General features: G+C 36.2%; 3 protein-coding genes across 3 annotated transcripts in view; 1 reads left to right on the top strand and 2 right to left on the bottom strand.

Moving 5' to 3' along the window:
* Positions 1-21,883, bottom strand: part of LOC132117310 (complement factor B-like) — a 41,017-nt gene that overhangs the window by 4,969 nt on the left and 14,165 nt on the right. The window lies entirely within an intron of this gene.
* Positions 3,296-14,476, top strand: si:dkeyp-50d11.2 (calpain-1 catalytic subunit). The gene is made up of 22 exons (XM_059526500.1): positions 3,296-3,614; positions 3,923-4,219; positions 4,587-4,656; positions 4,994-5,112; positions 6,760-6,893; positions 6,970-7,138; positions 8,040-8,123; positions 8,226-8,311; positions 8,393-8,467; positions 9,447-9,607; positions 9,687-9,847; positions 10,163-10,174; positions 10,367-10,578; positions 11,723-11,762; positions 11,850-11,915; positions 11,998-12,055; positions 12,225-12,289; positions 12,404-12,472; positions 13,083-13,161; positions 13,249-13,365; positions 13,505-13,563; positions 13,682-14,476. Exons 2-22 carry the CDS (start codon positions 3,968-3,970, stop codon positions 13,706-13,708), a joined length of 2,115 nt encoding a protein of 704 aa, XP_059382483.1. The 5' UTR covers positions 3,296-3,614; positions 3,923-3,967; the 3' UTR covers positions 13,709-14,476.
* bbs1 (Bardet-Biedl syndrome 1) lies at positions 13,480-21,144 on the bottom strand. Its single transcript, XM_059526499.1, has 17 exons — positions 20,982-21,144; positions 20,627-20,703; positions 20,512-20,546; positions 19,148-19,420; positions 18,990-19,036; positions 18,821-18,859; positions 18,646-18,718; positions 18,424-18,555; positions 18,159-18,265; positions 17,650-17,770; positions 17,404-17,562; positions 17,203-17,272; positions 16,967-17,125; positions 16,386-16,519; positions 16,165-16,299; positions 15,955-16,041; positions 13,480-14,917 (listed from the first exon to the last, which is right to left on the bottom strand). The coding sequence occupies exons 1-17, from the start codon at positions 21,011-21,013 to the stop codon at positions 14,831-14,833; spliced, it is 1,767 nt and encodes a 588-aa protein (XP_059382482.1). The 5' UTR covers positions 21,014-21,144; the 3' UTR covers positions 13,480-14,830.

Genomic DNA, 21,883 nt, shown 5'->3' with positions numbered 1-21,883 from the left:
AATACTGGAAATTGGAAAAGTTGCTGCTTAAGTTTTTATAATAGCAATTTGCATATACTCCAGAATGTTATGAAGAGTGATCAGATGAATTGCATAGTCCTTCTTTGCCATGAAAATTAACTTAATCCCAAAAAAACCTTTCCACTGCATTTCATTGCTGTCATTAAAGGACCTGCTGAGATCATTTCAGTAATCGTCTTGTTAACTCAGGCCTAGTCCACACGGACACGGGTATTTTTATAACCGGAGTTTTTCCTCCTGCGTTTAAAAAAAAATCCCGTCCACATGAAAACGCAAAAACATGCTATTAAGCGCTGTCAAGAGCATGCCACACCAGCAGGCGGCGATATAACCCAAATCGTAAAGTCACCTTGGCCAATCAGAAGCAGTCAGCAGCACACAATCTAACATCAAACACAGCGGATAAGGGCGCACACTCTGACGTCGCAAGGCAAAAACCCCGGTTATACTGTCCACACGACAACACTGCAACCGGCGTTTCTGAAAATGCTCACCCTGGCCGTAGTTTTCAAAAATGTTCGGTTTCGGTGCCCTGAAACTGCGTTTTCGTGTGGACGAAAGGCCGAACCGCATAAAAAAAGTCACGGTTATAAAAATACCCGTGTCCGTGTGGACAGGGCCTCAGCTGAGAATGTTGACGAGCACAAGGCTGGAGATCATTATGTCAGTCTGATTGGGTTAGAATGGCAGACTTGACATGTTAAAAGGAGGGTGATGCTTGAAATCATTGTTCTTCCATTGTTAACCATGGTGACCTGCAAAGAAACACATGCAGCCATCATTGCGTTGCATAAAAATGGCTTCACAGGCAAGGATATTGTGGCTACTAAGATTGCATCTAAATCAACAATTTATAGGATCATCAAGAACTTCAAGGAAAGAGGTTCAGTTCTTGTAAAGAAGGCTTCAGGGCGTCCAAGAAAGTCCAGCAAGCGCCAGGATCGTCTCCTAAAGAGGATTCAGCTGCGGGATCGGAGTGCCACCAGTGCAGAGCTTGCTCAGGAATGGCAGCAGGCAGGTGTGAGCGCATCTGCACGCACAGTGAGGCCAAGACTTTTGGAAGATGGCCTGGTGTCAAGAAGGGCAGCAAAGAAGCCACTTCTCTCCAAAAAAAACATCAGGGACAGATTGATCTTCTGCAGAAAGTATAGTGAATGGACTGCTGAGGACTGGGGCAAAGTCATATTCTCCGATGAAGCCCCTTTCCGATTGTTTGCGGCCTCTGGAAAAAGGCTTGTCCGAAGAAGAAAAGGTGAGCGCTACCATCAGTCCTGTGTCATGCCAACAGTAAAGCATCCTGACACCATTCATGTGTGGGGTTGCTTCTCATTCAAGGGAGTGGGCTCACTCACAATTCTGCCCAAAAACACAGCCATGAATAAAGAATGGTACCAAAACACCCTCCAACAGCAACTTCTTCCAACAATCCAACAACAGTTTGGTGAAGAACAATGCATTTTCCAGCACAATGGAGCACCGTGCCATAAGGCAAAAGTGATAACTAAGTGGCTCGGGGACCAGAATGTTGAAATTTTGGGTCCATGACCTGGAAACTCCCCAGATCTTAATCCCATTGAGGACTTGTGGTCAATCCTCAAGAGGCGGGTGGACAAACAAAAACCCACTAATTCTGACAAACTCCAAGAAGTGATTATGAAAGAATGGGTTGCTATCAGTCAGGATTTGGCCCAGAAGTTGATTGAGAGCATGCCCAATCGAATTGCAGAGGTCCTGAAAAAGAAGGGCCAACACTGCAAATACTGACTCTTTGCAGAAATGTCATGTAATTGTCGATAAAAGCCTTTGAAACGTATGAAGTGCTTGTAATTATATTTCAGTACATCACAGAAACAACTGAAACAAAGATCTAAAAGCAGTTTAGCAGTAAACGTATTGAAAACTAATATTTATGTGATTCTCAAAACTTTTGGCCACGACTGTACACAGTAATCAGACACATGTAGAATGTTGTTGCCTTTTACACACAAAATCTAACATAGCTCTGAAGACTAATCGAGCTCTCCATCAAAGGACAAGATGCTTCTAATTCTCTCTCCCTTAATCGCCTACGTCATTGTGACGTCACCGCTTTAGCTGGAGGCAAAACATAAGGCAGAACTCATTGCAGGTGCGCTAAAAGTTTGAGGTTTTTACTTTAAAATGTCTTCTTGTTGGGTTTTTGGGTGCCAGAATAGAAGGAACAGCACTTTTGTTTCAAAACTAAAGTTTTACCGGATCCCGGCAGACATTCCTTCACAGAAATCAATAAGACAATTGTGGTTGAATGCAATACGGCGTACAGACTGGACGGAGATGATCATACATAATGCTCGTGTTTGCAGTGCACACTTCATATCAGTTAAAATTATCTATGCATATGAACTGGTGTGTTGGTTTTATCTAGTAAATCAGCAACTTTCTGTTTTATAGGTGAAAAGTCGCCAACCTTCAGCGCACTAGCTAGTTTAAATGTTAAACAAACATACAGCGATAGAGTGTGCCATCCCTTTGAATGGTCTCTTAAAATAATACATATTGCTAATCATAGTTAGCCCAGCGATAGGTTACATTAGAAAATAAGCCTTGACAAATCGCAGCTCTCTGCTGCCCCCTTTTGGGCATAAATAAAACATTTATTTGATAAAACATTAAAACATTATTTGATCATATTCCAAAGTGGAATGCATTTTATAATGCAAAATTCATAGTCAAGCACTGTTTTTATATTTTCGGTAACGTTAGGTGTGACATTAAATTATTAAGAAACATAAAAATGTAGAATTCATAAATCTACCTTGCCTGCCACAATCCTGTTGCCTGGGACCTTTAAGAATTATTGCCTATATGAGCCTGTATGGTAATACACCTTTAACTTTTTGTTTTAATTAAAAAAAAACATCATTATATATACACGTGACTCCCCAGTTGATAACAAATTTACTAGGTAATGATTTGCCGCAATCATCTGCAATGAAATTGGGCGTGGCTCAGTCTTTGTCTCCGCTGATCAGGCACTGTGGGATTTAATTAATGGTTGTTATGTTAATAGTATAACTATTTAAATTCTTCACGGTGTATTTTCCAAATCAATGGACATTTAAAAAAATCGTGTAGACCGCTGCAGAGTAAGGACGTTGTCCCATGTAATCTGTTACTTTTCTCTGCGCTTGTGGAGATGGACCAATCATAGTCGTCTGGTTATTCAGTACTGTATGTGGAAAAAAAGCAAACACGTGTTTTACTGGGGTTTCTCGGTATTTTAATTTATCTCAGTATATCATGTATTAGTACTTGGAATTTGTAGACTAAACTATAATATAAACATTCATGTAAAATGTCTCTAGTATGAAATATCAATGCAGGATTCTGCTTTTTTTAGCCTCCTTGCGCCCTCTAGAGGATTATAGCCGCTCGTCTCATGGTTAATAGTAACATTTGGGAGCATTACACACACACACACACACACACACACAAGCTTAGCTCACTGCAGTCCCTCACACGCTGGGACAAAGCCTAACATGATATATTAGTTCACTGAACAGGACTTCACTGCAAGAATACTCGTATCGGGATTTGGAGAGTGCCATTTTAAGGTAATGTATAATACGTTTACACTAAGTAAAAGCCTATTGCAAAGTTTGTATCTTGATATTGTCAAATGCTTTCACTTCTTGAGTGGTTGGCAGCAACAGTAGATGCCTGTATGTGTGTTATATTTAACCACTAACCATATAAACATAATGAGAGAAAGGATATTACATTACATCTGCTTGTAAATAGTTAATTTTGTGGGTAGAAATGATAATAATAAATGAATACATAAATAATAATAATATGTGACCGATGATTTTATTTTATTTTTTGTAAAATATGGAAAATGACTTAATGTGTGTTGATGCAGAAGTGATCCATATTTTTGGTGGGGTCTCAGAAAATTCTGTCCTGGATGGAGCCAATTTGTGCCACAGGGGTCGCTGCTCGTTTGAGGAGCGAATGGGATCGAAATGAGGGATTTGGTCAGAACAATATGGCCCTGAAGTTCTTGGGCCAAGATTTTGAAACCTTGCATGCCCGTTGCCTTCAGAGTAGATGTCTGTTTGAGGATGAAACATTCCCAGCCCAGCAGACTTCTTTAGGATTCAAGGAGTTGGGCCCTGGCTCTGCAAAAACCAAAGGTGTTCACTGGATGAGGCCCACGGTGAGAACATTGCAATAAACTGAGAGTGTGCAGTTTGGGCCAGTATTACAAACCTAGTAAGAGCAAAACCTAACATGAAACCTAACATGTATAAATATAAAATAAACTAGCATTTGCAAAGTCTTTGCTCACATATTTACATTTGCATTTTCAGATGAATAATGAAAATTCTGTCATCATTTACTCATGCCATTCCAAACTTTTCTTTTAGTATTCTATTGCACTTTCCTACTTACAAAATAATATAACATAGTAAATAAGTACTGCTGGTTGATTAACATCTATTTATCTATCAGTCAATGAAGCAGTGATGTCCCAATCATTTCTATGCCCTGTCTGACCCATAGGCCTTCTCTGTGTACCCCAGGAGTTCTGCACTGACCCACACTTTATTGTAGATGGGGCCACACGCACAGACATCTGCCAAGGAGCTCTAGGTAAACAAAGCTTTTGCTAAAACAGAAGAAAACCAAAAAAGGACTCAAAGACATTGGAATGGATGATTTCCCACCACAAAATAAAAAAGTGTTTTTTTAATCTGTTCTGAAAAGACAGTTGTGCTTTGTCATGTTTAATGTTGATTCAGTTTAGTTCAATAACAGTGTGAATATTGCAAAGTTCATTATTTATTAAATCAAACACAGTTCAGCAATAGATGATTATATTGTCATTGTTCAGCTCAATTCAGTTCAGTATTGATTCAGTTTAGTTAAGTAGTGCAAGTTGTTGTGTTTAATATTAATAATGCAACAATGTTTAATATACTGATCATAGGTGATTGTTGGCTGCTGGCAGCCATCGCGTGCCTTACCCTCAACGAACCCTTGCTGCATCGAGTAGTGCCTCATGGCCAGAGCTTCCATCAGCAATATGCAGGAATCTTTCACTTCCAGGTACTGAACACTATACATGCAAATTTTTTTTCTAATTAAAATGATCATATCAGTTTTGAAGGTTAATATGTAAATGTATATGAATACATTTATGTATTGTGTATTTATAGAAATGTGTAATATTAGAATTAGAATCAAAATTAGCCACATTACTGCACCTTTAATTATACAGACAGTTACTTATAAATGAAAGACATTGTGTAGATAGAGGTCATCTATTCTCTCAGTCAGACAAGAAAATAGGTATTTTATAAGTATTTAAGTAAATACATTTAGAGCATATTAGTTAATTTTCTTGCCACATTGCCCAAACTCTGGTTTTGTGAAAAATCCCAGACGTGTCCTTCGCTTCAATGCAGCGTGTAAACTGATCTGTTCCACTTCCATTTGATTCTCCATAGCTCAGCAGATCTACATTAAGCAGCAGTCCCTAAACGTCGGCCCTCCCTGTCTGCTGCAATGACTATATATACAGGCCTCACCCAGAAAATGAAATGGCCACATTCACCTTGCCTCTGCCAAATTCCTCTTCTGTTCTCCAGCCAGGAAACATTTAGGCTCATCACTCAGTGAATGCTTGTAATGTTCAGAGCATTAGTGCTGCAGAGAGACTTGGAGTACAGCCAGTAGCACCTAGCAAACTAATGTTTACATAGGAAGAGAAATGCAAAAATTGTTATTTGCATACTTAAAATATATCTCAAATATATATGTTGTTATTTTTTTTGTTGAGAAAACCTAATGTTTACTATACACTAGTATTTTTTTTTGTTTTTTGCATTTATTTGATCAAAAAGTGACAGTACAATAAAACATTAATATTATGAAATATTATTCCAATTTATTTTATATTTTAAAATGTAATTTATCCCTGTGATGACAAAGCTATATTCTGTGTCTTCAGTGTCACACAATCCCTCAGAAATCATTGTAATATGCTGATTTGGTGCTCAAGAAACATTGCGTCTTATCTTCAGTGTTGAAAACTGTTGTGTGCTGCTTAATATTTTTTGTAGAAACCATAATAAAAAAAATTCAGGATTCTTTGATGAATGGAAAGTTCAAAAGAAGAGTTTTTGAAACGGAATCCCTTTGGAACATTACAAATGTCTTTTGATTGACTTAATTTGTCCTAGCTGAATAAAACTGTTCATTTCTAAAAAATTATATTGACCCCAATCTTTTGAATGGTAGTGTGTGTGTATGTATATATATATATATATATATATATATATATATATATATATATATACATACAGTATTTAAAATTCTGTTACTAAAGCTGTAATATTAAAAATATATTACTGGATGATTGAGGCCGGATAGTAAAGATATAGGACATTCAATTCAACATAATTTTATGAATATTCACAGTGAATGCCCAAAATATAATCCAACCATCCCCCCACTGTGTGCACTTTTGGATAATGCTTCATGTCAAACTCGTAATTACAAATTGAAAAACTGCAAAATCTGGAACTGTCATCAGTATCAGACATGCATGCAATAAGGCATTATTAACATTTCCACAGAAACAAACATTTCAGAGTAAGAGTATGTCAAATCTTCAGAGTTGTCGTCTTTTTAATAATAATAATCATGACGTGATGTGAGTGCAGAAAATATGCTTCCTATTGGATTTTCTAGTTTTGGCAGTTCGGGGACTGGGTGGATGTGGTGATTGACGACCGGCTGCCTGTCAGAGATGGGAAGCTGCTTTTCGTCCACTCAGCTGAGGGAGCGGAGTTCTGGAGCGCCCTGGTGGAGAAGGCATATGCAAAGTAAGAGGACTTTCAGTCTTCAGACCCGGATGAGTCTGAAGCTCGTGTAATGAGTTTGCTGTTATGAATGCGGCAGGTTGAACGGCTGCTATGAGGCTCTATCTGGAGGCTGCACGTCTGAGGGGTTTGAGGACTTCACCGGTGGAGTGACAGAGATGTATGAGCTGAAAAAAGCTCCACCCAACCTCTTCAGCATCATCAGAAGAGCTGTGGAGAGAGGCTCCCTGATGGGCTGCTCCATAGATGTTAGTGCTCAGGGACAACGTAATCTTTCAAGTCTAAAAGTTCTTATATCTGGAGAAAGCTGCGAAAGTCAGGGAAAAATCTTAGTCCATCTCAAATTGTTTAAACCCCTACTATAATATAATATAATATAATATACCTTCCAAACAACTTGTTAGAAAAAGAAAATATTTTTTTATATATAAATGTAGTAACATAAATGTTTTTTATACAATATAAATATATGTATTAAAATATGGAGTATTAATTTATTTTCAAAATGGTTGAATTGGAGAATTATGAAATATTTAAAATGGTTAGAAATGTTGTCTTTGAATTTATTATAAAAAAAATTTCTATGGTATTTTTAATGGAATGTGTACACAAATTGTAAAATATTTTAATGCATATGTAGAAATCTAAATTAAAATGTTAATTAAAATTGTGTGTGTGTTTATAAGTATTCAGGAATTTGATTTTACTTGTTTATATATATTAGATTTTTAATATGTGATGTAGGGCCATGGAATTGAATAGAATAGAATATTCATCTACCAATCTTCCAAATCACTTGTTCGATGTAGGGCCATGGAATAATATAATATAATATAATATAATATAATATAATATAATATAATATAATATAATATAATATAATATAATATAATATAATATAATATAATATAATATAATATAATATAATATAATATAATATAATATAATATAATATAATATAATATAATATAATATAATATAATATAATATATCCAATATATTAAAAGTCCTAAAGCTTTTTGTTTTAAATGGTGTAATTTCAGTATATACCAGCAGAGGCCATGCTAACCAAATTTATATATATTCTCATATTTGGGTTGTTACTAATATATTCAGAAGTACTAAAGATTATTTTACATTCACTTTTAGATTACAAGTTTCTTTGACATGGAGGCGATCACCTTTAAAAAACTGGTGAAAGGACACGCATACTCTATTACTGGAGTGGAAGAGGTGAGTGCTGCAGTTTGATTGACAGTTACAGACAGCTCACATGATGGTTTTCATTAATGTTCCCATCTGTTGTGTGCTGGTTAACTGTCATCTGTTGGACAGGTGGAGTACAGAGGAAAGCTCACAAAGCTGTTGCGCATCAGAAACCCTTGGGGAGAGGTGGAGTGGATGGGACCCTGGAGTGATGAGTGAGAACAATAAGTGATGAATTAAAATAATAATGAATATCAAATAGCTTGGTTGAATACTATCATCGTCTGTCGATCCAGGTCAAGGGAATGGCATGAAATTGACCCGTCTATAAGGTCCCGTCTACACAACTGCCAAGAAGATGGAGAATTCTGGTACTGCTAATTGCATTATTCTTTATATATCTTTGTAATTTGTTCCTTATTCGCATATTACTATTTAACTAGTTAAATAGGTGGCGAATTAAGCAGGAATAAACAAATGCTTAAAGTACCCCTATTATGGGTTATGAAAGGTTGATATTTTGGTTTTGGGAGTCCCCAACAACAGGTTGACATAAATTCAAGGTCAAAAAACACTTTTCATTTATTTTTACGTTACTTGCTCAAAGACTCCTAAACGATTCGCTCAACGATTTATTTTTCTAAACAACTTCTTTGCGTGATGCTTATCTGAAGTGATTGGTTCTACTTATTTTATTTCATTATACCTGTAATATCTGATAAAGCAGCGTTTGTGAGAGCAGTGCTGCTTTGTGTACAGCGTTGCCGGGGAAAGCGCAATTTTTACTGCTCCAAAAGCAGCATCTAGTGGCAAAGAATGAATTTGCATTTTTATTCAGACAAACGTGAAAAGACTGACAATATGCTAATGTTTCCTGTTGACCTCAACATGAAACGGCTTGGGATTTGTTTTAAAAATGACTCAATGATTCATATTCGACTCTTTCTTTTGAGAGACAATAACTTTATACACGGTGCACTTTCAGATTTAAAACTTTGCAGGATATTTTCATTCAATTAGAGCTGTGTTACACACTTCAAGAAAGGCTATTTTCAAAAATCCATAATAGGTGCAATTTAATTAATAAATAAGTGCTGGCCAATTATTAATTGCAAATTAATTGCGATTAAAATATACACAGTCCATATACACATGTCATCATATACTCACCCTGGATGACTTCATTCGGTGGAACACAAAAGAAGCTATTTTGAAGAAGGTCTCAGCTGTTTTTGTCCATATAATGAAATTCCGTGGGATCCATTGTCCATTGCAAGCATAGAAACATTTAGCAAAATACCTTCTGAACTATTCCTTCAGGTTTTAAATATGAGCATCATTCGCCCACAGGATGTCATTCGGTGACTTCATGCGAGAGTTCAGCAGACTAGAGATCTGTAACCTGACGCCAGATGCGCTACAGAGCAGCGAAGTGAAGAAGTGGAACACATCCCTGTATCCTGGCGAATGGAGAAGAGGAAGCACTGCTGGCGGCTGCAGGAATTATCCAGGCATATTCCTTACTAAACACTTTGCTTGTGATCTGACCATGAGAGACTCTCACATTAAAATATGCTTCTCTCTACACAGCAACATTTTGGATCAATCCCCAGTTTAAAGTAGTCTTGAAGGAACCAGATACCGAGAGTCAAGAAGACTGCACTTTTCTCGTGGCCCTGATGCAGAAGAATCGCAGGAAGTTACGTCAGGAGGGAAAAGACATGGAAACGATTGGATTTGCTGTTTATGAGGTAGAAAACTAATTGAATAGGGTTGAATTTATATCTGTTCAGCAGAATCAGTCAGCTTCTAGATGCTTTTTACATACCCAGAATGAATTCTTTTTATGAAATATTTGAATGTATTATAGAGGAGGCTGGGGAAAGTTGTCACAAATTCTTTATCTCACCAACTATATGGGTTAAGATGTTTTATACAGGTTATAAATTGTGACAGACTTCTCTAGTGTTCCCTATGTTCCTGGAAATAACAGTTATTATAGAAAACCAAACCATGCATATAGATTAACTGGTTATGTTTCTAAACTTTATTTCTGAACCTTACAGGTCCCTGAAGAGGTATGAGATGTGTGCCAGATAAATGAATCTCATCAGCATTGTTTAACATTGGTAAACCATTTGTTATCATTCAGGTTGGTTTCTGAACTGCAGACTGTTTGTTAGTTTAAGATAGCTCTAGCACTGAGAGATCAGTTAGCTGAGGACACATACAGCACAGTGTGTTGTGATCTGAGTTTCTTCTCCTGTCAGTATCTGGGCCGGGTGGGTGTGCATCTGAAGCGTGATTTTTTCCTCACCCACACGTCCAGTGCTCGTTCTGAGCTCTTCATCAACCTTCGAGAGGTGAGCTCGCGTTTCTGCCTGCCAGCGGGGGAATATATCATCGTTCCCTCCACCTTTGAGCCCCAGAAAGAAGGAGACTTTGTGCTGAGGGTCTTCTCTGAAAAGGCTGCTGACTCTCAGTGAGTGACTATTTGAGAATAAATGTTTGTTTAATTCAAATAGATTCAAAATGTTGTTAAATAAATAAATAGCACTTTGAAGTTGTTTAATAGAATATTTATATAAACTATTTATAATAGTTCATTAAAATAAATAAACTTTGATTGCATTGGGTTAAGATAATGTTTTTATGGAGCATTTATAAATATAAAAATAAATCGAATGAATGAAAATTTGATCAAATTTGGTTACTGTATTTTCCGCACTATAAGGCGCACCGGATTATAAGGCACACCTTCAATGATTGGCCTACTTTAGAACTGTTTTCATATATAGGGCGCACCGGATTATAAAGCGCATAGAATAGAAGATACTGCAGTCAAACGTTTGACTGGGTTTGCGTTATGCGTCCACTAGATGGACCTGTGCTAAAGGGAATGTCAACAAAACCTTCGTTTTTTTTTTGAGAAAATTAAAGGCTTTTAAGTGCGCCTTATAGTGCCGAAAATACGGTAATATTATACTTTTACAGAGCATTGATAAATGTTCAAAATGATTAGCAATATAAATAAATGAAAATTTGTTTGAATTTGTTTAATATAATCTTTTTTATTGGAGCATTAATAAATATTCAAATGGTTAGAGATATGAACAATTGAAGATTTTATTGAATAGTTAGAGATATAAACATTTGAAAAATTGATGGAATTTGGTTAAAATAACATTTTAACAGCGCATTAATAGATATTTGAAATTGTTAAAAATATGGAAAAAAAAATTTTTATTTGGTTAATATTATATTTTTACAGAGCATCAAAAAATAGTAAAAATGATTAGCAATATAAATAAATTGAAAAGTTGTTTTAATTTAATATATTTTAATGAAACAATAAATATTCAAAATGGTTAGAAATATGAAAAATGCATTACAACTTCATTTGTTCAAATGGATTTTTTAAAAATATATTTGAATATGTATTAATACTCTGTTAATAAATATAATGAAGCACTTGTTCAAATACATTGCATATGTTTGCTACTACATATACTGAATGTGTAGCAAAGCATTAATATATGCTTTATATATATATCTGTATCTAATAAAATAGCACACATTAAACCAGAGCTGAGAGAAAATAATATGAATTTGCTTTTTCTCGATAGGGAGCTAGATGATGAAATCTCAGCAGATGTACCTGAGGAGGTGAGTTTTGAAATGTTTTTAACAGTGCTGCACACAGATGCATCCTGGGAAGTTTTGCTGCTGAATAATGTGTTGTTTCTATGGCAGTCTGTGCTCCAGGAGAGCGACATTGACGAGGGCTTCAAGGCGCTTTTCGCAAAGCTGGCAGGGCCGGTAAGAGAGCAGGAAGTGGGAGGATTTCACGAGTTGCTGTAGTGCCCAAAAGCTTGATTGACTCATTCACTGTGATCAACAGGAAATGGAAATCAATGTGTCGAAACTCCAGATGATTATGAACCGGGTTGTTGGCAAACGTGAGTGTTTACGGACAAATAAAGGAAATTTCATTGGTTTCACAATTATGTTCTGTGGTAAATGACAACATTCCGCATATGCTGCAAACAAAATCATATTTAACAAGAACTATTTCCTGAAAGGCAACAACTGATGTTCAAAATGCCCTTATGATTGTTCTTCTTACAGATAAAGATATAAAGACAGATGGATTTGACAAAGAGGCCTGTCGAGCCATGATCAATCTTATGGATGTATCCTTTGATGCCTCTGCACTCAAGAATGTTAGCGTTTGTGGTCCTTTTTAATACATCTTGCTGTAAATAGTATGCTTTAAAGTCTTAGTCAAACCTTGACCTGCCTTGAAGACAACTGGCACTGGAAAGCTGCGACTGACAGACTTCCATGTGCTCTGGGAGAAGGTCAAACGATATCTTGTCAGTGGTAACATTTTATGCTTGCTTTATGGTGTATATATAAATGTTAGAGTTTGGAGTCGATAATTAATACTTTTATTCTGCAAGGATGCATTAAATGCATTCAAAATGGCAGTTAAAAGATATTTGTTACAAAACATTTATATTTTAATAAATGCTGTTATGTAAGGTCCACAAATTAGCCCGACGGAGGTATCCAGTGGTGGATGAAGGTTTCATGCATGTTCAGCGCGCAGAGTTATTAAATTTAGGTTAAATTATAATCTGACTCCATTTTATTATCTAATCTGACTCCATTTACTTATGACCTCAAATTTAGGTTCAAATGGCGGTAATGCTGAAAATTCAGCTTTGCGTTACTGGAATAAATTGCAAAAATTATACATTTTAAAATATATTAAAATAGAAAACATTTATTAGAAATTGTAATCATATTTCACAGCATTGCTGTTTTTACTGTATTTTTTGTAATCAAATAAATGCAGCCATGATGAGCATAAGAAACTTGTTTCCAAAATATAAAAGAAGTCTTGCTGACTCCAAACTTCTGAATGTTAGTACAAATGTTAATGTGTTTTTTCTTCTTTTTTTGTCTTCAATAACTCGCTAGGCAGTGTTTAGGCAGTTTGACTTGGACAAGTCCGGCACAATGAGCTCTTATGAAATGCGTCTCGCACTAGAATCAGCAGGTATCTGCTCCTTAAATAGCACAGTTTCAATAATTACTGAGGTGTATTATGTTTACGCAGACTTTCTGAATTTATACTTTCTGTAAGGCTTCAAGTTGACCAACAACTTGTTCCAGCTGATAATCCTGCGCTACGCGAAGCCAGACCTCAATGTGGACTTTGACAGCTTTGTGTCCTGTCTGATCCGCCTGGAGACTATGTTCAGTAAGTGTGCCAAGTAGAAAACACCATCTTTTTACGGTCATTTTTACAGCGTAATTACCAAAACCAGTCAGAACTTCAGTGTAGCATTAAGACAGATAATTTGTAAGATAGGACTAGAACTCACTTTTTATTTCAACAGAAACTTTTAAAACAATGGGCGCTGATGAAAATGGATTGGTATCCTTCAGCTTCACCCAGGTAAGTCTTAACTGCTCATTAGTAATTAGACATTTCAGTAGCAAATGCTTCCTTGTTTCTAGTAATATATGTTTGCAACATTTTCCCTCCCTTTTGTTTTCTTCCTGTCTTCTTATAGTGGATCACCCTCACTATGTTTACTTAGATGGATGTTCCTCTTCCTCTGTCCTTCCTTCCTCTGCCTCCTGTATCCTCATTAGTATTCACAAAGTGGGTACCTGACTGACAATAAGGAACTCATACTATCAGCTATATAACACGATTCAGTTTTCATACAGCATAAGAGGAAAGGAAAGCAAACACTGAGATGCAACAGCCAACCGAATAAACTCAGAAAAAGCAGTTTACACTACAATAAAAAAGTCTGGGATCAGAAAGATTTTTTTTTATATGTTAATACTTCTAGCAGCCTTGATTATCCTTTTGACCCCAAACTTTTGAATGGTAGTGTATATAAAGTTTACATGCATGCAAACAAATATCTGAGCGCAAGAACAGTTGAACGTACGTCATTGTAGTGTAGAAAAGTACTGTGAATCTGTGAAATGGAGAGAGCGAGTGAACTGACCTTTCTCTTCGGGTCACCATGTCACTTATATTACCTTTAACCCGGATAATTTTTAACGCTTCCATAGACATACAGAAGAGAAGAGCAAATGCTTATCTGATAATTAAGGAGAAGTTGCTAAGGCCCAAGGATTGGTCAGAATCGAGGCTTAGCGAAGAGTCAGTCATTCACAGCTCTATGCTGAGATCATCTCCTGTGACCTTTCACCCTTGTGCCTTGTTTACTTTCATTTGTGTGCTTTAAAAGTAGTGAACAATATTCATCTTACCACATTGCCTTAGACAAACGGTTTATGCAATGATTCTCAATATATATGAAAATAAAGCCTCACAATTGCATTATAAAGTGTGTGATCATTACATCAAGAATAAATATGCTTTTACATATAAATATACATGACTACCACAGGTAAACATCAGAAACGTCTCTTACATCCAAACTCTATGACCTATGGAGTGCTAGGCCTTCACCTGTCAATCAAACGCTCCAGTCACTAGCCATTAAAAGGTACAGAGGTATTGCCTGTGAGGACACGCCTCCCTCAGTCATGGTCTAAGCTACAGGAAGCACCGGCCCTATGGCCAGCGCAAGCTTCTCTTAACTCCTGTGATGAAAAGCTCTCTGTTCCAGGCAGCTCTGGGGAGAAGCCTAACTGCTGCTAGGAGCACAGCAAGAGTGCTCGGCTCAGCTGATTGGCTCTCAGTTCAGTGCAAGTCCTTCACTCACAGGCATGTTGATGTGGGCGGTGAGGAGAGGAGCACTCTTTCCTTCCCTCAGCACAAACACCTGAAATCAGATATGTAACATAAAACAGCTGCTTGATTTCATGCAGAGAGCTTGTTGTACAGCAATCAACATTTATGTAATGCATCATGGGACTGTACAGCGGTGTCGGGCTCCTATTTTGTGACTGATGCCAGAACCCACCTGGGTGGGTGAATGACCACAGAAAATTTAGTTTCAAGCAAAAGACTGAGCACATGTTGATGTGAATAGATTATTTATATCACAGCATTTTAGATAAACACTGTTTTATGATCTAAGATTAAATATTTCCCTTACATATTTATATATTTTCCATAGTGTGTAATTAAATATATTTTTAAGGTTTTTTTATGTTTTTGAAAGAAATCCCTTTCTTAACAAAAGCTACATTTATCTGATAAAAAAATGTAGTAATGTAATATATATATATATATATATATATATATATATATATATATATATATATATATATATATATATATATATATATATATATATATATTTATATAGTTTTTTAATGTAATTTATTCCTGTGATGGCATATAATCCTTTAGAAATAATTTTAAAATACTGATTTGCTGCTAAAGACAATGTCTTAATATCCATGGTTTTTTTTTTGTGGAAACTGTGATCATTTTTTTTCCAGGACTACTTCAATAGAAGATTTAAAAGAACATCACAAAACATTACAGAAGTATTTACTGTTGTTTTGGACTTCAAAATATGCATGGGAGCAGTGTCTAGTTATCATTCTGAAAATAAAAATGGTTCATGCAATTTTATCTAAACATTTCGGGACAATTATTGTATATTGTGGTCTGTGTGCATATTTACATTACATTTAGCAGACGATTTTATTCAAAGCGACTTACAAATAAGGAATTAATATAATATAATCCATATATTATATTCATATATGCTTTATTTATTTTGTAATAATTTTTTTTTCATGCATTTAATTCATCCTGGTTTTCTATCTGCATATTTTTCTTAGTACACATACTAGCTCTTCTGAATCTAAATGCTACATGAATATTCTGAATGGGTGAAAGTCTCACTTTGATGATGTCAGAGATGCCTTTGTCACTCAAACACTCCACAAAAGTGTCAATGGGGTAATTCAGCCCTGGAACCAGTAGGGGGATCTAAAGGCACAAAACAATTCACTGTTACCAGTAAGTATTTTCTCCGCTTCAATAACTACACATTTAAAAGATCCGTTTATATGAGAAGGAATAATGCTCATGAAACCGCTCAGCTGAGGTCACCTTGAAAAACGCCGTCCTCATGCTATACAGATTTTCATCATACAGAAAACTGATGGCTAGGTTCATGACCGGACGGCACGCTGCAGTGTTCTGGATGTTCAGCGTGAGCTTGAAGGATGGGCCCAACCCTTGAACCTTTGCAGAAACAGGAAGCAGAAGCTGAGATTAGTATCAGCTTTCCGGTGTCATTTTGTTAGCACATCTAGAATTGCTCAACTCACCACCGCATTCATCTTGAGCGGCTCGGTCAGACTCGCTGACATGGGCGTGAGGCTGGACTCCAGAGCTTTGACATAGGCCCGCGCTGCAGCGAGACGCAGCCTGCTCAGGTCCATCTGAAAAGCTCGGTGCATGGCTGCAAAGAAAAAACATCTCCTGACTTTCAGGTTTTGGCGGCATTTATTAAAAAATTACATTTCAAATATATTAAAAATGTGATTTTTTTATTTTATTAATATTTTACAATTTTTCTGTTTTTAGAGCATTTTGTGCAGCTTTTGGTGAGCATAAAAGGTTTCTGTTATTTTTTTTATTTTATTTTTATCTTTTGACTGGTAGTGTATATGATTTGCAACATGTAAAATTTGTTTGGCTGAAATATCGATAGGCAGCTTTAATAAGAACTTTTCTATGGTTTAGTTTCTCACCTAAAACACGACACCCTGAACACCAAACTAACTTCTGTTACCCAGTTTTCCAAATGTAATTACCAATACTGTATTTTACGGTTTCGGTTTTTGACTAAATGAAAATGTCAGCTTAGGTGTTTTGTGGACCAAATTTATCTTGGTGCATCACTGACCCACAGCATTTTCACGCTCTCTCAAGGTCTGGTCCACGTACAGCTTGGTCTTCTTGGGCACATTCAGACGAATGCTCTGGGCTATTGGAGGTCCAGGGGCCGAGTCCCTGTCTTCAAACACAGCCGTCCTCTTGAGGATCTTCACAATCAAACCTCCTACTGGATCACACACACTTTAAGACATCTGAAATGCTTTCCTGAACTGCTTAATTTACCACACAACATGCTTTTTCTACCTTTGGTGGTCATTATGAGTGTGCCGTCTTCCCGTCCATAACGTCCGAAACAAATGCTTGTCACTACGTCCTGTAAGACATGAATGTAAGTCTCTGATGATGATTAGGAGAACATCCTAGCAGTAATATCAGATTGGTGGGAACTTCAACTCCGATATGATTCTGAATTTCACTGGGTTTTGAATTCACGATTGTTCTTACTGGTGTCTTGATGGTGCTGACAAGATTTTTGTCTCGGTACATGTGTACTTCACAGTTGGCCAGACCCACCAGCACAGCCTGGAAACCTCGTGTGGGAAGGTCCATCAGCGCCATGGTGGTCACGGGGGCTGGCAAATAAGTGGTCCACAGCTTTTTCCCCTACAAGAGATTCCACATGAGAATTAGCATGATCACTTCTGGAGGCAATTATTGCTAGTGTGACAGATATGGGTTCAATTATCATACCTTTTGAGTGTAACCGTGCAGTGCCTCATGAGAACATCCTACAACTACATTCTTTCCAATCCTCACCAGTCCCACTGGGTGAGAGGATAGCTCAGTGCAGTACTTAGGCTTTGGGGAATCCCTTTAGCACAAAAAGAAAATTGGCCTGTTTTAGCAAGCTATCACAAACTAAGGGTCATTTTTCATTCCACTGACTTCCATTTATATGTATGCAAATTCATATAAACACTGCATTCCAAATTTCAATTTGTTCAAATGGGAAAGACACAGACATATACTACAGCATATTGAATATTTTTACATGCTACAGATCATGATGGCATGCCACAACTGTTGCGATATCTGAAGAAATTTTGCATGCTCAAAGTGCGCCCATACAGACCTTTCTTGATGCACATTATGTTAACATTTAGCTGATGATATGCGCACATATATGTATTCTCGAGTTTTGAAAAGACTTGTTTCACCTATTTAAAAATATTGAAATAAGTTGCTATTCACTCAGTTACCTGCGTAGTATATAGATGTTGCCGTTGCGACATGCCACAGTGATCCGGAACTCCACATCAAACTGTCCCGTCACGTCCATTAGGGTAGGTGTACTGGGAAGTGACATCTAAAAAACACACAGTTCATTCTTTTGGGGAAATCTGCTTACTTTAGTACTAAATGAGAAGTAAGTCACTTATATTCTGATGAGACTTCAGAGGAATAAATCCAAATGCTAATAAAAGAATATAGTGTGTAACAAGGACATATGAAGCAGGTGCTGACCTTGTAGAGGATGGTAAAGGCCTCTGGGTCTAATATGTAAACATCACCGTTCTCTGTGCCAATCACCAGGCAGCTGACTGCATCCTCATCTGCCATGTTCTTCTTCAGCGTCCCTATACAGGTAATGACCGTCTGAGACAAACCAAGAGACAAAAGCCCTGTTAGTGCATCTCTTTTTGTTTGTCAGTGTGAGGGTGATTGTGTATATGTAGATATTGGCACCTGTCTACGTATAGGCTGTTCTTTATGAAGATGAACGAAATTCTCCATTTCCTGTGGCTCAAGCATGAGGAACCTGAATAATTTACACAAGAAATGCAATGAATCGTTAGATTTAAAAAATGATGACGATATTTTATTTCCACTTAATATTTTTTTTTATAGGAAGAGGTTTTACCGTAGTGATCTGACAGAGAGTGGAATTTCTGCTTTGTCCCTGTTCAAGAGGAATCAATAAAGTGTTGTAACTGTAAAATCCACATGTATTGCATCATGCTGTACTTTATAAGCAATGCAGTGCATTGGGTTTACAGCCCAAATACAGTATGTACTGCACAGTAACTCACCTTAAACCTTCTAACATCTCCTTAAGCGTCATTGGATCAATCATGTCCTAAGCAGCAAAAAACAATCAGTAAAATGAAGCCACAGTGAAAAACCTCACATATGACATATTGCATAAAGCTGAACGCAGATATAGGATATAGGATGAAGAACAGCTTACCTCCTTGGCCTGACTCCAGACATCCTGCTCCAGAGGGTTCACCTCCAGACTAGGTAGCGTGAACTTGAAGTAGGGCCTCAGGTTCTTGTAGACGTAGATGAAGGGACCGGAGGCCACAGCGATGGCTGGCGTCCGTGGCTCGTGCAGGTCCATGAGAAAGGAGACCATGCCAGTGGGCAGGTCCAGCAGGGTGCTATCACTCAAAAGAGCAGTGCCACGGTACACCTTTAGCTTCATGTTACACACTCCTGTGCCAAGATCACCCACCACCAGCTGGAACACAGACAGACATGATGCTTACAATGACTCTTTATTGGCGGTCTAATTTCAATAATAGATTAATGACATTGCATAAAAAGATCACTCCTTGTTCAAAAAAAAAAAAATTTGACTTTAGATTACTGAAAATATTTGAAAAGTAACATTTTAAAAGGATAAAATTACTGAATTGAATGTTTTCAGGAACTTAACTGCATGTTAGTTATTTTATTTACAATTAAATAAACATGTAAAAAAATTGACATTTAAAAATATATTTCTTATATTGTCTATGAAATATGGTCAAACTTTTGAATGTACTGACAAACATTTATGGTAATTACAATATACTTTTCTGTCATTTCTACTGAAACCTGTATGTCATGGATTTAAACACATTTGTACTAATAATGAAGCAGCGATTTAATACAATTAAAATAAATTAACAATATTAAAACCTTAAATAATTTGTGTTTAATGTATCATTTCAGATTTAATGTATACTTCTTAACATTATCTGCAAATAACATTTTCAAATATGCTTATGCGTTTGACAGCTTACTGCTGTCAAACGATTAATCTCATCCAAAATATATTTTTTTACATGCGTGTGTAATATATATATATATATATATATATATATATATATATATATAAAACAGTATATATTTAGACAATTTTTCATGTATGTATTTATGCTAATATAATTAATATTATATATATTTTAAACATAACATATTTTTCTTAAATATATACATGAATGTGTGTGTATTTATATGTATACATAATAAATTACACAATACACATGCATTATGTAAAAAAAAAAAACGTATGTGCTTTATTATGTTAGTCAACACATCAAAATTTGTGCTGGAAAGGTTACTTTGAAAATGTAATAGCTTACAGATCACAAGTTACCATATTTAAAATTTAATAATAGTGTTACTATTTAAAATTACTTTATTAAAGTAATGTAACGGATTACATTTGATTACTTTTAGGAATGATTATCATTTTGAAACATTGAAACCAGTCAGGGTTAACCTTACAGTAGTTTTCAACACTGATTACTGTCAGACTTCTCAAAATCCCTTAAACCATCTCACCTTATTCTCACCATCGCCATGCAAATCTGAAAGAGCTGTAGAAAATAAGAGGAAGTATGAGCTGGTGAGTTTGGACATGGAAGTGAACGCGCAAGTTCATGAATCAGTGACTCACCAATGCAGGAGGAGAAGGTGTATAGATTGGCCACTGGGTCATAGTGAGCATCAAGCCATTTGGAGCTGGCCACTGAACTACAAGAGCACAGGAAGAACTTACTACAGTCCATATTCAAAATCATCGCTGCATATCAAATCATTTCTCTGCACTGATTTTGAAAACACTTCAGCTCTGTTGCAGCCGCCATATTTGGCAAATAAGAGTCAGAACATAAGCTCTACTGCTAGTGTAAAATGACTGACTTATTAATTATTACATTTTAAGGAAATTCTACACTGTATGCTAACGCCAATCTTTATTTAGCGCGATATTTTCGAGAGAACGCCTCAGAAATCAGCATATAACTACTCACGTGTCTTTGAGGTCCTGGGAAACAGAGGACATGACAGTTTTGTTATTTGATATCTGATATCAAATGCTTGTTATTAATGATTTTAGGCTGTGCTAATCAAACTGCTTGGACCGTCTGCTGTAATCCTCGGATCGGCTTTCCTCGTTCCTATGGTAACCACTCCAGCGGGAGAGGTTAAGTGCGCTACATTGAAACGCTTCCGCCAGGAACTGTTCATCTTAACGAATAGTTCCGAGTGTAAGGGATCCGTGTTTTTACGGTTTTTACAGATCGTCACAGCAATAAAGCGTATTTAAAAAAAATACAATTGTGTTTTATTTTGGAATCATTCTAATATGCTGGTCTGGAGCTCGAGACAGTTATTATTATGAAAACAGTTGTTCTGCTTCAAAAGTTTAGTGTAAAATTATATTTTATTCAGTATTGATAGTGTTTATATTTCAGATAAATGCCGTGTTCCCTGAACCTTCTATTCGATAACCTTCTATAAGATAATAAGAACTATAATAAGCCAATAATAAGAACTATTATTACTAACTGCACACCAATAATATAATAGAAGAATTAAGCACCAAATTAACATAAAATGATTTCTGAAGGAGCATGTGACACTCAAGACTGAAGTAATGATGTGATGACAAAACCCAATGTGTCCCTATTAAAATAATCAATCAAACCAAAATACATTTGCGATTTAAAAAAATAAAAATAAAAATAAATATTATTTTAAATAATTTAAATAGCATTTATGCTGATAGCAAGGGTAAGGTTTTTGTTTTAATTTGCAAAACGAAGGCAAAATTATATAAAACATTTAAAAAAAAAATCACATTGCATATTGTTCTAAATACACGTCTCGTTGTTAAGCAATGTTTTTGGTTACAAGTGTATATATTTTTTAT

This window comes from Carassius carassius, chromosome 36 (assembly GCF_963082965.1).
Source record: "Carassius carassius chromosome 36, fCarCar2.1, whole genome shotgun sequence".
Taxonomy (NCBI): domain Eukaryota; kingdom Metazoa; phylum Chordata; class Actinopteri; order Cypriniformes; family Cyprinidae; genus Carassius; species Carassius carassius.
Note: the sequence above shows the minus strand (reverse complement) of the source record. Positions and strands in the feature narration are given on the sequence as shown.